This window comes from Onychomys torridus, chromosome 4 (genome assembly GCF_903995425.1).
Source record: "Onychomys torridus chromosome 4, mOncTor1.1, whole genome shotgun sequence".
Classification (NCBI taxonomy): Eukaryota; Metazoa; Chordata; class Mammalia; order Rodentia; family Cricetidae; genus Onychomys; species Onychomys torridus.
In genome coordinates this window covers 521,718-538,986 of record NC_050446.1, presented here as the reverse complement: position 1 = coordinate 538,986, position 17,269 = coordinate 521,718, and the positions used below count along the sequence as shown (strand labels likewise).

Sequence of the window (17,269 nt, the reverse complement as noted above, 5' to 3'; positions counted from 1 at the left end):
TAAAGTTATAAAATATAGACACAGAACAAATGCTTAATAAATGGAAACTCCATCTCTCCTTGTTTTTATTAAGACTAGCTAAACACACAGCTGAGCGGTGGTGGTATATGCCCTTAATTCCAACACTCAGGAGATGGAAGCAGAGGCAGGCTGATGGATCAATGTGAGTTCAAGGCCAGCCTCATCTACAAATTGAGTTCCAGGACAGCCAGGACTGTTACACAGAGAAACCCTGTCTTGGGGGTGGTGTTGTGTGTGTGTGTGTGGTAGCAATTTAGAATTTACAGATCATAACTCTAACACACCACCCATAAATAGGGGAAAACCAAATAATATGCTTAGTATAAAAACTCAGGTTGGGGATTTAGCAAGGCCCTGGATTCGATCCTCAGCTCCAAAAAAAAAACCCTCAAACATAAGCTGGGCAGTGGTGGCGCATGTCTTTAATCCCAGCACTCAGGAGGAAGAGGCAGAAGGATCTTTGAGTTAGAGGCCAGTCTGATCTACAGAGCAAGTCCCAGGACAGCCAGGGCTACACAGAGAAACCCTGTCTCAAAAAAATACCCAAAAAACAACAAGAAAAGCCCTCAAACATAGTAGCAGGTGAAATGGCCTTTCTAAGCATGATGTCTTCAGTTCTGAAAGGAAAAGCTTAGAGCTGTAGGGTCTGAGTATGTATCCCCTGGCAGAGCAGAAGTCTTCCCGGGCACTAAGAATGCATTAGGCGCTGCTAGGGCAGCGGTTCTCAACCTTTCTAATGCTGCAGCCCTTTAATACAGTTCCTCATGCTGTGATGACCTCCACCAAAAAATTATTTGTTGCTACTTCATAACTGTAATTTTGCTACTGTTATGAATTGTAATATAAATATCTGTGTTTTCTGATATACAACCATCATAAACCGATTCTCTTGTTATAGGCTATCAAGAGACAATCTGAAAAGAAAATTTTGTTTGTTTGTTTTTGAGACAGAGTTTCTTTGTGTAGCCCAGGCTGTCCTGGAACTCAGAGATCTGCCTGCCTCTGCCTCCTAAATGCTTGGATTAAAGGCATGTACCACCATCTCCCAGCTGAAAAGAAAATTTTAAGAAAACAATTCCACTTAGAATAGCATAAAAATGTAATAAAGAGGACTGGAGAGATGGCTCAGTGGTTAAGAGCACTGACTGCTCTCCCAGAGGACTCGGGTTCAATTCTCAGCATCCATATGGAAGCTAACAACTGTCTGTAACCCTCACACACACATGCAGGCAAAACATCAAGGCAAATAAAAATTTTTAAAAATAATAAATTAAAAAAATTTAAAAAAATTAAAATTACTTTAAAAATGTAATAAAGTTAAAAGGATGAAAGACTTACACAGTGAAAAGCATAAAACATTGCTCAAAGAAATTGGTATACACCTTTAATCCCAGCACTTGGAGGCAGGTGGATCTCTGTGAGTTAGAGGACAGCCTGGTCTACAAAGTTTTAGGACAGCTAAGGCTATTACACAGAGAAACTCTGTTTCAACAAACAAAACAAATAAACAAACAAACAAACAACAAACAAAGCAAAACAAAACACACAAACATGTTTGTGGACCAGAAGACTTAATACTGGAATTTAAAAACCATCTTCAAGTCCATATGAAACCAAGCACCCAGGACAATCTTAAGAAAGAATAACAAAGCTGGAGCTGTATACTTCCTGGTTTTAAGGCACACTACAGAGTGCAGTGATCAAACCACTGTGGTATAGACAGATAGCTCAATAGAATAGAAGAAATTCAAAGATACACACACACACACACACACACACACACACACACACACACACCATATCACATCACATGTTGTTTTTAGTTCAGACTAAAATAAATTGTTTGTCGGGGTTGGGGATTTAGCTCAGTGGTAGAGCGCTTGCCTAGCAAGCGCAAGGCCCTGGGTTCGATCCTCAGCTCCACAAAAAAATAAAATAAAATAAAATAAATTGTTTTTCAAGAGCTTAATATCAGGAATACAAATGTTTGATTAAATAAATCAAAACAGTAAAATTAGGAATTTTACACATAAACATATACACCTTGATTTAGTACATGCTGTATACCTACACAGCAGGAACTCTCTCATATATCAGTACATATCTCTGATTCCTTGTCTTTCAGTTGTAGATACTTAACTGGAGTAATCCTTTTAATTTGCTTATGAACTCTCTCTTGTCTTCTGATCTGTGCTGTCATTGTCCTACTTCAAACTATTACCTGAATCTCTTTGAATAGGCTTCTGCAAACCCATTTTAAATCATTTCCATTATAATTTTTTCTAAAATGCAAATCTGTATATGACACTCTCCCTATTTAGAGATTTCTTCTTGGTATACAGCAAAAATTTGTAAAAGGAGATTAATTTGACTATAAAATAGATCCAATTCTCTAGATTCAGGAGGCCATTCTGCTTGCTAGTAAGAACAGGAGGTGTAGATTGGCCCCATAGAGGCTTTTCTTAGCCAAAAAAACAAAACAAAACAAAACAAAACAAAACAAAACAAAAACCAGCCAAAGACAGCTGAGGCCACTCTTTTAGAGAACTGATGGAAATTCAAGGACTCTGCCTTATTTCTTACCATGCTATACATAGTGCTCCAGCTCCACTGTAACTAACTCCTGTGATTTTCTTTTTTTTAATAAGGATCTGTCTTGGGGCCATTTTAGTCTATTCTGTCTAGCTTTGATAAAGGATGCTTAGCTTCTCGACACAGCTAGTTCTTTCCTCCCCTTCAATAATCAGTTCAAAAGCACCTTAAGGAACCTTTCCCAAGTGTCTCCAGCCTCTAAAAAAAAGAACAGAAGCATCCCTGGGCATCTTCTGCTAGCTATTATTCCTATTTACTAATAAGAATATGAACAATGATCAGGTGGTGGTGGCACACGCCTTTAATCCCAGCACTGGGGAGACAGAAACAGGTGGATCTCTGAGTTCGAGGCCAGCCTGGTCTACAAATCAAGTTCCAGGACAGCTAGAACTGTTATACAGAGAAATCCTGTCTCAAAATCAATCAATCAATCAATCAATCAATCAATCAAAGGAATATAAAGTGTTGATTTTTGCTGACTTCTGTCAAATTCAGTTACCCTATAACTTTAAGTGACTGGTCAAAGGGGAAAAAATAATTCTCTGGATTTTAGAACCAGAACTGAGTTAATTACCTGAGAAATTCTTAGGAAGGATAAGAGATCATAAGACAAGCTTTGGACTTTAAACATTCAGACTTTCTAAACACAGTTTTACAGGAATGAAAGCGAAAATGGCAGAAGACAGGTTCAAGGTGAACAGGTATAGGAGCATTTGGAGCACCAAGCTTCCAGAACACACGAAGAGTTGGAATGAGAACTCACCTGCACTGGCCCAATGCTCTTATTCCGGCCTCCAGGCATGCCATCTTCTCTGATAGCTAGAAGGAAACACAAAACAGTCAGAAGCACATTCATGGTTGTTTATAAATGAAAAGGAAAGTTATCTGTCCCAGCACTAGGGAGGTAGAGGCAGACTGATCTATGTGCATTTGAGTTCCAGGACAGCCAGAGCCAGTGAGACCTTGTCTCAAAACACACACACACACACACACACACACACACACACACACACACACACACAGACACACACACAGACACACAGACACACACACACAGACACGCACACACAGACATGCACACACACACACACAGACACACACACACAGACACACACACGCACACAGACACACACACACGCACACACACACACACACAGACACACACACACACACAGACACAGACACACAGAGACAGAGAGACAGAGAGAGAGAAAACTTACCTGGCTAAAAGTATAATGTAGTAAGTGATAAAGCCAAGACTAAAACACAGGACTTTCTGGACTCACAGTCTACTTTATTACTCTAAGTTGCCTATAAGCAGCAGATACTTTTGGGTTCCCAAGGTATTGGATGTATACTACATATACTGTACAATTTAAGATGTTCAACAAAAATGGGGCATTGTTAACAAGTCCCACCAGAAAAGGATATTTCTTAGGGACATTTTAGTGGGGGAGTGAAAATATATTTTATTCTCCACCTAAGTTTAATTTAAAGGATCAGAACAGCACTACTATCCAGGTAGATGCCCAACTCAGGAGACCACAGCTTTTGACATTTAGTTCTTATTAAATGCAATGTTCACCTCACCTCCTTACAACAGCAGGAAGTTGAAGCTGAAAGAACTTACTTAGAATTTTCTTATTTTATATGTATGAGTATCTCTCCTACATGTGTGTATCCATGCATGACTGGTACCCACAAGTCAGAAGAGGGCATTGGATCTCAGTAACTAAGAGTTCTAGACGGTTGTGATTCACCATGTGGGTCCTGGGAGCCACGCAGATCCTTTGCAGGAGCTGCAAATGCTCTTAACCACCAAGCCATTTATCCAGCCCCTAAATGATACTTAGGTTGGGGAGTTGTTGTTATTGTTTTTAAAAATTTTTAAATTTATCTTCATGTTATCTTCATGCAGAGTATTTTGCCTGCATGTATATCTGTGCACTATGTGTACCTGATGCCTAGGGAGGCCAGCAGAGGGTGCTGGATATCCTGGAATCAGAGTTTCAGAAAGCTGTAAATTGTCAAACCAGAATCCAACTCTGCACTTAGAAATCATGTTTCTATTGTTTTCTCCAATTTGTAACAACTCTTCAGTCTTTGTCTTTATGACCTTGACACTTTCCAGTAGTATGTTACATTGTAGCTCCCTACAATGTTAGTTATTTTGAAAAATGATCTTTCAACTGGAGGTGGTGTTGTATGCCTTTAATCCCACCCAGCACAAGGAGGCAGAGGCAGGCTGATGTCTATGAATTCTAGGCCAGCCTGGTCTACAGAGCTAGAGCTTTTTCTTTTTCCTTTTTTATTCAAGAAAGGGTTTCTCTGTGTAGCTTTGCGCCTTTCCTGGAACTCACTCTGTAGACCAGGCTGGCCTTGAACTCACAGAGATCTGCCTGGCTCTGCCTCCCGAGTGAGTACTGGGATTAAAGGCGTGCACGCCAACCGCCCAGCCCAGAGATAGTTCTAAGGACAACCAGAGCTACACAGAGAAACCCTGCTGGAAAAATCAAAAACAGAGAATTTTTTAAAAAATTAAAAGAAAAAAATGTACTTCAATATGGGCTCCTACGTGTTCTCATGAGTATTCTGATAATGAACTTCATGAACACCCCACCCCACCCCAGTCTTCCTCTCTCTTTTGGAATCTATCTCTCCCTAGACTCTCACTTCTGTGTGTGCCTTAGCTTTTCTCAGTATTATCTTACCAGGGTAAATCATGCTGGAATGTTTACTGGTGATACTAACTATGTTGGATAGTTTTACTTAACACAAGCTAAAGTCACAAGCTAAGAGTCACCCAGGTGGTACTGGTTTTGAAGGCATGAAGGAGTCATGGAGAACAGCTGAGGTTTGGTAATGTGAGAGGCCAGGAGAGGGCCATTGGAAAAGGTGCAGCCTCAGTCAGCACTTGAAGGCTCAGGAATGAAAGGGTCATGCAGATAAGTTGAGGTTTGGCACCATGAAGAGGTTATTGGTGAAAGTGCAGCCCACTTGCAGCAGAAAGTCCTAGCATTTGAGACCCCAGTACCCTGGGATGACACCAAGAACAGCAGCAGCAGTGGAGTGCAGCCTGCCTTAGAAGACAAGCTGAGTGTGCTGCAGAGGACAGAGCTGGAGAAGTGACCCACAGACTTTGGAAGAGCCCAGAAGATCACAAGTGGATCCCAGACATTAGACATTGCCCTATTTACACTCTTGGGGAGCTTGTTTTGCTTTGATCTTATTGTGACTATGCCTTAGTTCTTCCCTCTTGAAGTAAGAAAAGTTAATTTAATTTTGATTTTTATAGGTGCCCACAGCTTTAAGACTTTGAATGTTTAAAAGAGATGTTGGATTTTTAGAGACTGGATATTTTAGAGAGATTGAACTTTAAAGTATTTCAAACTGTAAAGATTGTGGGACTTTTAAAGTTATCTATGTGTTTTATTTGTTTTTCAAGACAGGGTTTCTCTGTGTAGCCCCGGTTGTCCTGGAGCTAGTTTTGTAGACTGACCTCAAACAGAGATCCTCCTGCCTCCGCCTCCCTCCTTAACAAGGAGTCCTACTGGGTGTTGTGGTGCTATTTTTGTTTTTAATGTGAGAACTTGTGGAAGAATGAGGAAGGAAAGGTGTGTTTGTGTTTCAAGTTGACTAGAGGTCAATTATGCTGGATAGACTTATGTCAACTTTACACAAGCTAAAGACATATGGAAGGAGGGAATCTCAACTGAAAATATGCCTCCATAGGATCAGGCTGTAGGCAAACCTGTAACGTATTTTTTTAAAAATACTGATTGAGGAGGGAGAGCCCAGCTATGTGGATGGTGCCACCCCCAATTGATGGTCCTACGTTCTATAATAAAGCAGGCTGAGCAAGCCAGTAAGCAGCTCTCCTCCAGGGCCTCTGCATCAGCTCCTGCCTCCAGGTTTCTGCCCCAACTTCCTTCAATGATAAGCAGTGATATAGAAGTGTAAGCCAAATAAACCCTTTCCTCCCCAACTTACCTTTTAGTCATGGTGTTTCACTGCGTCAATAGAAACCCTGAGACACTAAGACACTAACCTTCATCACATTCTAGCTAAAGTAAATTCTCTGTGGAAACAATTTCCTCTTTGTAGTTATTGTTTTTAAATTTCACTTTTGTTTAAACCACTGTTCACTTCTGTTGGACTCGCGTCAGTGGGTCTTGGCTGCCAGTCAGTACTGTAGTGCTGTGTATCTAACAGCAACTTGTATTTTCATCATGTCTTCTCCGCTTACTCACTGCAATTCTTTCATGAGGAAAAAAATGCTTACTTTTGTTTAGTTAGTTATTTCTAGCAGTATGAGCATATGCAGACTTATTTCTGAGCCTATAAACTAATCTAGAGATAGTCTGTTACCAAGTTAGAATAACTGTGGTTCCTGGGAGCTCTCAGGTTGAGTTTTGTGCCCTTTCACTGTGCCCTCCCTGTGTGTTCACTCACACATGTGCCTCGCTCTTATTTACTTACTATGTGTATGTGGGTGCCTGTGGAGGTCAGAAAAGGGCCTTGGATCTCCCAGAGATGGAGTTAAAGGTGATTGTGAGCTACCAGGCATGGGTGCTGGGATCCAGATTCTGATCTTCTACAATAGCAGTAAAAGCTCTTAATCATTAAGTCATTTCCTCAGGCTCCCCACTCCATCATCTCTCATTTTCAAGTACTCTAAAACTCTCCATACTTATGAATTCAACTAGTTCTCCATGGAGACCTTATTCTTTTTATAGACACTTAAAACAAAATCTGGGTACTGAGTGTGTCTAGTCTCACGTAATTGTTAGAGTTTAGAAACACATGTAAGTCACATGTATTCCACACATTATGTATTTATTGTCCATCCACCAGACATATTGATATGTCTGACTCTGATATTCATTCTAGCCTTTCCAGATTGATAACTTCTTTCTCAAAATATAGTGTATTTATTTCCCTGTTCAACCATAGTATTCAATTAAAGTAGAGACAGAATTCCTAACATAAAACCTTGAGAGAAACAATTTTTACAAATAAAAGTGTTTTATTTGTATACAACTGTATTTTTTCCTTTCTCTTTTACAATATGCAGCCAAAACACTGTTTTCCAAGGCCAGATCCCTTCCTCTCTACCATTTCAGTGTGGTTATGTGATTCATTTTAATACCGGCTAGATAAATTCATCACCTTGTTGACTCCAACTCTCCACCCCCTTCCTCCACATCAATACATTTGGCTTGACTAGCTTTTTATATCCAGTAAAACTCACTTTTTGTAATGTACAGTTCTATGGCTTTTGACAAATAAATAAAGTTATGCATTATCAGCCATGAAAGTTTCAGAGTATTTCTCACTTCCAAAAATATTCCCATGGCAAGTCTAATTTAGTTCTGCTTTCTCAAGACCAACCAGAAGGTGGCAGGGTTTCCCTCAGCAGCCTTCATGAGACTAATAGGGAAGCAAAACAGGCAACTCTTTGTCCCACATGTCACAGTCTCTGGGCTGTAGCATAGAGCTTCCAGAGGAGTTATAAAGTATGGTTCTTCTTCCCCAAAACAGATGAGTTTAGCTGGAAGCTCAGAATCCCACATGCCAAATGAATACCAGGATAATCAATCTGTGTATGTAGTCAAGAAGGTATCCTGTAACAATAGGACTTAAGGTATTGAGCACTCACAGGCCCTGGGCAATGAAGGAAGATGAGAAAAGTGGAATAAAAGCCAAAATCAGAGTGAGGGTAGAAAGACAGTATTGGTCTGAAATTGGTAACTGGCAAGGGTTTCTGTAGAGACAAGTAATACTGGGGAAGAGAATATACTTCCAGGTAGAAAAACAAATGAGCCCATGTGGAATAGCATAGCATCTGGCCCTGAGACCCTGCTCTGGACAGAGAAGCTACAAAGATAGGCAGGGGACAAACTTGACAACACTTCAAATGCCCTACCATAGCATTTGTTTAACATGAAGCAAACACACAGTATTCTAATATACAAATAGCTATGCCACACAGGAGATTTGTGGAACAGTATACTGATTCTGTGATTAGGCACAGCTCTCCTTAATAACACATAACACATTAAAACTTCAATTTTTTTTTTTTTTTTCCGAGATAGGGTTTCTCTGTGCAACAGTCCCGACTGTCCTGGAACTCGCTCTGTAGACCAGGCTGGCCTCAAACTCACTGAGATCCACCTGCTTCTGCCTCCCAAACACTGGGATTAAAGGCGTGCACCACCACTACTACCTGGTTTGTTGGGTTGTTTACAATGTGGTGATTATTAATATCTTGTTCTGTATGTGATGAGTGTTTTCCCATTCTGTTAGTTTTCGTTTCACAATATAAAACTTCTATGGATTTCTCCATATCAATCTGTCATTCCTTTTATTTTTAACATTTTTTAATTACATTTATTTATTTGTGTTGGGGAGTGGGGGACACATGTCCAGGTGCTTGTGTGGAGTCTGTCCTTTCCTTCCACCATGTGAGCCTGGGGAGCAAACTCGGGTCATCAGGTGTGGTATTGAGAGTCTTAATCTTACAGCTTGATTTTCTTGTTGTTTTGAGACAAAGTCTGATTATGAGACTCTGACTGGCCTGGAACTAAGAGATCTGCAGCCTCTGCCTCCTGAATGCTGATATTGAAGGCATGTCCCTCCACACCCTATTAATTGTTGTCATTGTTTTTATTTTTTAGATTTATTAGTTTTATGTGTATGAATGTTTTGCCTGCATGCATATATGTGCATTACATCTATGCCTGGTGCCTTCTGAGGTCAGTAGAAGGCATCAAATCCTAGGATTGGAGTTACAGGTGGTTGTGAGTTGCCATGTGCATGCTGGGAATCAAACTCAGATCCTCTGCAAGAACAGCAAGTGCTGTTCGGCCCCGTTTGTTAGGTTTTGAGGTTTTTTGAGACAGGGTCTCTCTGTGTAGCCCTGGCTGTCCTGGAATTTGCTCTGTAGACCAGGCTGGTCTCAACTCAGTGATTCCCCTGCCTCAGACTCTTACTCTGCTGGGATTAAAAGCATGTTCCACCACACTCAGCTCATGTTTGGTTTTTCATCATCATTTATAACTCCTTAAAAATAAATAATTAAAGGCTAGAGAGATGGCTCAGTGATTATGAGCACTGGCTGGTCTTGTAGAGGATCTGGGTTCAATTCTAGGTTTGATTCCCAGCACCCACATGGTAGCTCACAAATATCTGTAACTCCAGTTCCACAGGATCTGATGCCTTTTCTGAATTCCATGGGTTCCTATGTGTACAAGAATAGTACCTGTTCTCTCCAGGCTCCTTCTGGGCATTTCTAAAAACTTCCTAGTTGGCTTCCTCTACCAAACCCTTCAAGCTCCCTAAAGTCAGTTTATTTATGTCATCTTAGGTTAACAACTCCCAGAAAACTTCATAATAAATGTCAAACTCTTTACCTACCTAGACAAACTTCTAAATATTCCTAGTGTCTGAGTATGCCATGTTTCTAGTACACAAAATAACATCAAGTCCTACTTCATGCCTTTCCAATTAAATTCCTGTCATTATTCCGTGAAAAAGTTTATAGACTATACAGTGCATATGGAAAGAATAACCAAAAAGTATAAGAGTTGCAGATGAGGGGATAGAGGAAGGGTAGCAGAGGGAGCCCTAAGCACCAACTCACCCTTCCTGTTCATGCCCATCTGGAGACACTTGAGCAGGCGGCAGTACTGGCACCTGTTCCTCTGTTTCCGGGACATGACACAGTTCTTGTCACGACTGCACCGATACACACGTTTGTTGCAAATACTCCTTTTGAAAAATCCTTTGCAGCCCTCACAGGAGATGATCCCATAGTGCAAGCCTGTAGCACGATCCCCACAGATTAGACAGGTTCGTTGTTCAGCTCGATCATCTGGAACAGAAACTGAAAATGTACAAGTTAGAGCACTGAGTAAACAATAGGGTTAAGCTCACAGCCTTAACCTCCTAAAACCTAAAGTTCCTAAAACCTCCAGCCTTGCTCTGAGTAAATCAAAAACACCACTAACTCCAGGCTACTGACGAGTCCCTAAAGTGTCTTCTCCAACCTCATCTAACTGTTAGCCTTTGAGAAAGAGTTGCTTTTCTAACTCAATGCTAACAGTGTTCTTTTTGTTTTGTTTTGTTTCAAACTAATGTTTCTCTGTGTAGCCCTGGCTGACCTGGAATTTGTTCTATAGGCCAGGCTGGCCTCAAACTCACAGAGATCCACCTGCATCTGCCTCCCAAGTGCTGGGATTAAAGGTGTGCATCACGACTGCCTTGCTTGTGTTCTTAATCTATTAACACAATGTTCTTCCTCTGTATTATTCCTAAAACACAATGTGAAGAAAATGGACAAATAAGCACTTTAAAGTCAAGAACAAAGTTCATAGCAGATGTAGCTGAGGAAGATCTGAGGTCCAAACGGTAACAGGCATCTGAAACCCTGAATGAGTATGTTAGCTACAAAAATATTAGTGGGTAAAATTGTCTGGGAAAAGAAAACATTCCAACTTATCAGAGAAACTGCATGTTTGTAGGTCTCAGACTTTAAACAGTAACTCATGTAAGCAGGAGCTGTAATACTTCAGGGGAATTTACTGATTCCAAGTAGGGTAAGAAAACAAACAAGATGAGCTTTATTGTGCTATTCAAACTAATCATAAGGCTCTCTCAAAAGGAAACATGAGACAGTATGAAATTCTTTCACAAGTCTAAGATAAAGCAAGCTATGCATCAAAAAGAATACTGACAGCAATTGATAAAACATTCCAAATACACAGCCAGAGAGATGCCTCAGTAGTCTGATTACCTAAGTTCAATCTCCAGAACTCATGGTGAATGGATGAACCAACTACCAAATGTTGTTCCCTCACTACCACAAGCACATGACCCTGTCACACACACTTTACAAGATAAACTTTAAAAATTTCCCCAAAGCAAGCCAGGCACTGGAGGCACACGACTTTAATATTAGCACACGGGAGTTAGAGGCAGGATGATCTCTGTGAGTTCAAGGTCAGCCTGGTCTACAGAGTGAGTACAAGGACAGCTAGGGCTACAGAGAGAAACCCTGTCTCAAAAAAAATTTTTTTTTCTAAATATAAAAACTAGTATACTCATTAAGATTAAAAATGAAAAGCCTCATTAGTTATCACTGAAGGTTGCCAGGACCTAAATTCGCTATTTATAACATAGATGAAATAAAGGAAATGGGGAGTAGGATCAAGCATTTAAATAAAAATTACTAGAATCGTCACCTTATTCCATGTCCTAACAGTAAGAGAAGGGAGCAAGAATGGAAAAACAGTCCAGAAATTCTGAACTATTGAACTTCAAGCTTAGTAGAGAATTACTAGGATTTGGTGAACACTAGATTAGATATACATGGCATGATGGGGAAACAACTCATCTGAGCGCCTACAGCACAGGCAGAGACAAGGGAAGGGGAAAACACTTGGCTTACAAAGCTTTAGAACAGAGGCAGAACGAATGAGAACCTCTGGGTTCAAAACTAGGCTCTGGTACTTGCTAGCTCTTTCCTGTGAAAGGAACTGGAAAATTCTGAAGTGTAAGTAGCTGCCAGCAAGACAAGTGAAGGTGGAGAAGACAGTAGAGCCAGAAGGAACCACTGCCATAAAGAGTCACACCTTAAATGTGGTACTAGACAGCCCTTTTCAACTGTGGTTTACTGAGAAGAGTCATGTTCCTCTTTAAAGTACCCGAATAATTCACCAAGTCCACCAAACTATCAAGAAGATGATAGGAAACTATGTGGAGATACAATAAGGTTATTACCCTAATATGGAAAAGTCAAGATCTGACCATAACTTTATTCTGCAAGTTGTTTTGCTTTTTGATGCAAGAAGTCATTTAGCTGAGACTGGTTTTGAACTCCTGATTCTTCTGTCTCCATACTTAGTGTTGCAATTTTAAGTGTGCCACCATGTCTAGCTGTTTCCTAAATGTTGCTGGTTACTTATGGTAGCCAGCAGTAAGTAAAACATTAGTCCCATAGTTACATGCAGCATGCTAGAGAGGGCACAGACAGCTCAGAGCTTAGAGGTAGCAGCCATGCTAAAGAATGACTGGTGATGGTGGAAAGAAAGCTTAAGACTTTAAGTAAATGTAACAAAACCACACATTTCTGGAAAAAATCCTACATGTGGCCTTTATACATGTATTCATTAGTACAGTCTTGTAAACCTTAGAAGCAATCTTAAGAACTTTTCTGTAGTCAGAAATTACTCTACTTTGAACAACATTGAATGTGGCTTCCTCAAACTCCTACTAAAGACAGTTAAGAACAGATCCAGCTGGGCAGTGGTGGCGCACACCTTTAATCCCAGCACTTGGGAGGCAGATGCAGGTGGATCTCTATGAGTTCAAGGCCAGCCTGATGTACAGAGTGAGATCCAGGACAGGCACCAAAACTACACAGAGGGGCTGGAGAGATGGCTCAGAGGTTAAGAGCACTGACTGCTCTTCCAGAGGTCCTGAGTTCAATTCCCAGCAACCACATGGTTGCTCACAACCATCTGTAATGAGATCTGGCACCCTCTTCTGTATACATAATGAATAAATAAATCTTAAAAAAAGAAAAAAAAGAAAAAAAAAAACCTACACAGAGAAACCCTGTGTTGAAGAAAAATAAAATAAAATAAAGAAGCTGTATGTGAACTATTAAAAAAACAAAACAAAACAAAAAAACCCCAAAAAGCCGGGTGGTGGTGGTGCACGACTTTAATCCCAGCACTTGGGAGGCAGAGGCAGGTGGATCTCTGTGAGTTCGAGGCCAGCCTGGTCTACCAAGTGAGTTCTAGGAAAGGTGCAAAGCTACACAGAGAAACCCTGTCTCGAAAAACAAAACAAAACAACAAACAAACAAACAAACAAAAAACAGATCCAGAGCTCAGTCAATGTTTCCATGGACACATATTAGTATGTGGATGCAGAAATGTCAAATTTAAATGAAACATTGAAAATGCTAAAACAGCTGAGGAAGTTGACTGGAGGACTGTATCCAGCCACATTGTTTCAGAGCACACCTAACACTCATCTGCTTAGACAGACGCATGTATTCATCTTCATTTCACTTAGGAGGAACAAAATGGCAAGTGAGAACGAAGAGATTTAAAAGCAGGTGTGGTCATTAATCTGACTAGAATTGTACAAAATTTTTATCTTGTTTCATAAAAGTGGCAGGATCTTTCAGTTACATCACATCTAACCAAAGTAACTTTGAAGACAAATTTCAGAGAATTAACAGGTACATCTGGTACAACGTCTACCATGGAAAAGGTATATTTTTGTTTTTAGTTCTGGAATTTGAATATAGGACCTCCCTTTCTTATTTGTTTGTTTGCTAAATTAGACAGGCAAGACTTGGATATGTAATCCTCTAGCATTAACCTCCCAAGTAGTTAAGATAAAATAATATACTATACCACCTAGTCTAGCTTGTATTCTTTTGAATAAAGAATGTCTAAGTAGGTAAGCAGTATGACTTAGTGGTGCTTTCAAAATTAAGTTACAACACAAAGCATTGTAACTTTTTTGAAAAAAAGAAAATTATCATGTGGAAAACGATGAAAAAAGACACCCAACATTGACTCCTTCCCCCATCCCCCTTTTTTTCAAGACAGGGTTTCTCTTGTAGCTCTGGCTGTCCTGGAACTTACTCTGTAGACCACAATGGCCTTGAGCTCAAAGATCCACTTATGTCTGCCTCCTAAGTGCTGGGATTAAAGGCAAGTGCCACCAACACCTGGATTCCAACACTGACTTCTGGCCCTCACATGTACATGTACACACACAGACATATACATATACTACAAACAAGTACACACACATATACCACATACACATATGCAAAAGAAAATAGAATGTGTCACGTGTAGTAAGTGTAAAATATCATTAAATATGTTTCAATTAAAGCATGCACATTTGTCTGTATGCACACTGTTGGTGTGTACACTGTTTGTGTATGCATAAGTAGGAGGCTACTACATCCCAATGAGCAATGTATCAAGTATTAAACAGTTCAAATTATACCTGGTGTTTAAGACTGAAGACAGGCATGGTGGTACACACCTTTAATCCCACCCAGCACTTAGCAAGTGGAGATAGGTGGATTTTTGTGATTTCAAGGCCCACCTGGTCTATATAGGGAGTTCCAGGCCAACTAGGGCTATGTAGAGAGTCTCTTAAAACAAACAAACTAAAATACTGGAGCTGGGTATAGTGGTACATACCTATAAGCTTGGAAGTGTCTTGAGTATGACATCAGCCTGGACTACTTGAGAGTGCTTGTCTCAAACACAAAATACAACACACACACACACACACACACACACACACACACACACACACACACACTTTCCAACATGCTTCTTCCTAGCTTTAGAACCATGGGAAAATGACTGACTTCTCTGAATCTCACTCACTATAAAACACTTATGCAACAACACAGGGGACTTGTAAAAAATATTTGGCCAAGGGGTTGGAGATATGGCTCAGTGGTTAAGAGCACTGTCTGCTTTTCCAGAGGACCCAGGTTCAATTGCCAGCACCCACATGGTGGCTTACAACCATCTGTATCTCTAGTTCCAGGGATCGAAAGTCTTTTTTCTGGCCTCCTTGGGCATCAGGCATGCACATGGAACACTTACATATACAGGCAAAGCACCCCCCCCCCATAATAATAATGATGATGATTGGTCAAAGAATCTGAAAGAAATACATACTGCAGATTTTTATTTTATTACGTTTTATACATAATAAATACGTAAAGAGAGTTATATAGTATGAAGAGAAGGGGTACTATAACATGGTCAGATTCTAGAAATGTTCTATTTCTTGACCTGGGTGGTGCTTGCTTTATAAATTTTTACAACTATACTGTATTTTATACACTTGTCTCCGAGTGTTCATATTTTACAATAAAAGAGTCGACTAAAAGCAAAATATGAAATACTCCAGAAAAGGAAATAATCAACAATGGCAAAAGGAGAGTATTTTTTAAAGAAAGTGCATCAGATATTAATGCTACACATAGAGATCTTCGGGAGATAAAGCTTAGAAAAGCTGGTTTAGAATGAAGTGCAATATACAGTTTCCAGCAGGGTCTTACGAGTATTAACTCCACAGGGATGTACAAGAAAGAAAAGAGAGGGAAAAGCAGGTGGCACAGGCACACAGGTAACAAGATATTAAAGAATGGCTGAGTGGCAAAGAAAAGAAAGCTAAGAAACCCAGAAAGGGCTGATGACTGACTGGAGAGCCAAGAAAAGATGAGGGAAAAAGAAGGCAAGAAAATGTCCACTGTGAACCCTAAGCCAAGGTGGCTGTGAGAAACAGGGCTTCATTAGTAGCAAAGCAGCGGTGGGTAAAGTAAGAATGCAATGGCTTTGTTTTAAGAGGGGACTGTGTGTAGGAGACAGTGTTAGGGCCAGAATGAAGGATTTGGAAGCCAACTACAGATCTGAACCACCACCAGGGCAGAAAGCCTGAGGAGACACAGCAGCAGGATAAACCCAGACATGCAGAGAAGGTATGCAGTGAGGGGAGTCAAATGACTTTCCACAGAAGAAAAGGTAGATGATATGCCCACAATTACTAGAAAATACAGATAAAAGAGCTTCACAAAGATGACAACGTTGTTAAAAGATGGAAGAGTGTAAGAAAAAAAAGGCTCCAAGATAAGAAAGAGAACGCTTTTCAGGGGTTAGGACAAGAATCACACTGAGTTAAAAACAGGTGACTGGGGGTTGGGGATTTAGCTCAGTGGTAGAGCGCTTGCCTAGCAAGCGCAAGGCCCTGGGTTCAATCCTCAGCTCCACATTAAAAACAACAACAACAACAAAACCCCCAAAAAACCCTAAACAAAAAACCAACCAAACAAACAAAAAAAACAGGCGACTGGGCCAGGAATGAAGGCACACACCTGTAATCCCTGTACTCCAAGGGAGAGGCAGAAAGATCTAAAATTCCAGGTTAGTCTGGGAAATACAATAAGTTCTTATCTCAAAAGACCAAACAAACAAACAAACAAAGGGCTGGGAATATAGCTCAGCAACAGAGTGCTTGCCTATGATTGTGTAAGGCCGAGGGTTTTATCTCCAACACCAACATAAAACAAATAGCAAAATGTCTGGTAAAGAAAGAAAACAATCATTTATGAATTATAATCCATATAAAGACTGACAGAGGTGCTAGGGAGATGGCTCGATCAATGAAGTGCCTGCTGTGTGGCGTGACACCGAAGTCTGCGAGCCCCCAGGACTATAAGCAGAAGCAAGGCTAGTGAATCTTGGGAGATCACTGGCCCCCCAGACAGCCCAATTAATGAGACTGGGCTATCAAAGAACAAGATGGATAGCTATGGAGAAAGATGCATGCCCCCCCATACGCACCCACAAACACAAGCACACACACTTACTTGCATACACACATGTGCACATCCCCACATGAACATACAGCAAAGTGTACACACACACACATATACACACACACACACTAGATAACTGTTATCTAGCACATCCAAACAGATTGCTTTTACTGTGTATTTATAAATTAGGAAAGATTTAGTCACATTTAAAGAAGACAAACACAGAAACAAAGACTTTCAAAAGAATGATCAACTCCCTAATATCATTCAGGGGTATGTGGAATA

The 17,269-nt window shown here is 40.4% G+C and overlaps 1 protein-coding gene across 3 annotated transcripts in view; it reads right to left on the bottom strand.

The window, feature by feature from the left end:
• Nr6a1 (nuclear receptor subfamily 6 group A member 1) overlaps positions 1 to 17,269 on the bottom strand; it is a 189,488-nt gene that overhangs the window by 19,300 nt on the left and 152,919 nt on the right. For all 3 annotated transcript variants that reach the window (XM_036185297.1, XM_036185298.1, XM_036185299.1), the window contains 2 exons: positions 10,256 to 10,498; positions 3,377 to 3,432 (listed from right to left, as the gene is read on the bottom strand). In XM_036185297.1, coding sequence (XP_036041190.1) covers positions 3,377 to 3,432; positions 10,256 to 10,498 — 299 coding nt within the window. The remainder of the gene's footprint in view (positions 1 to 3,376; positions 3,433 to 10,255; positions 10,499 to 17,269) is intronic.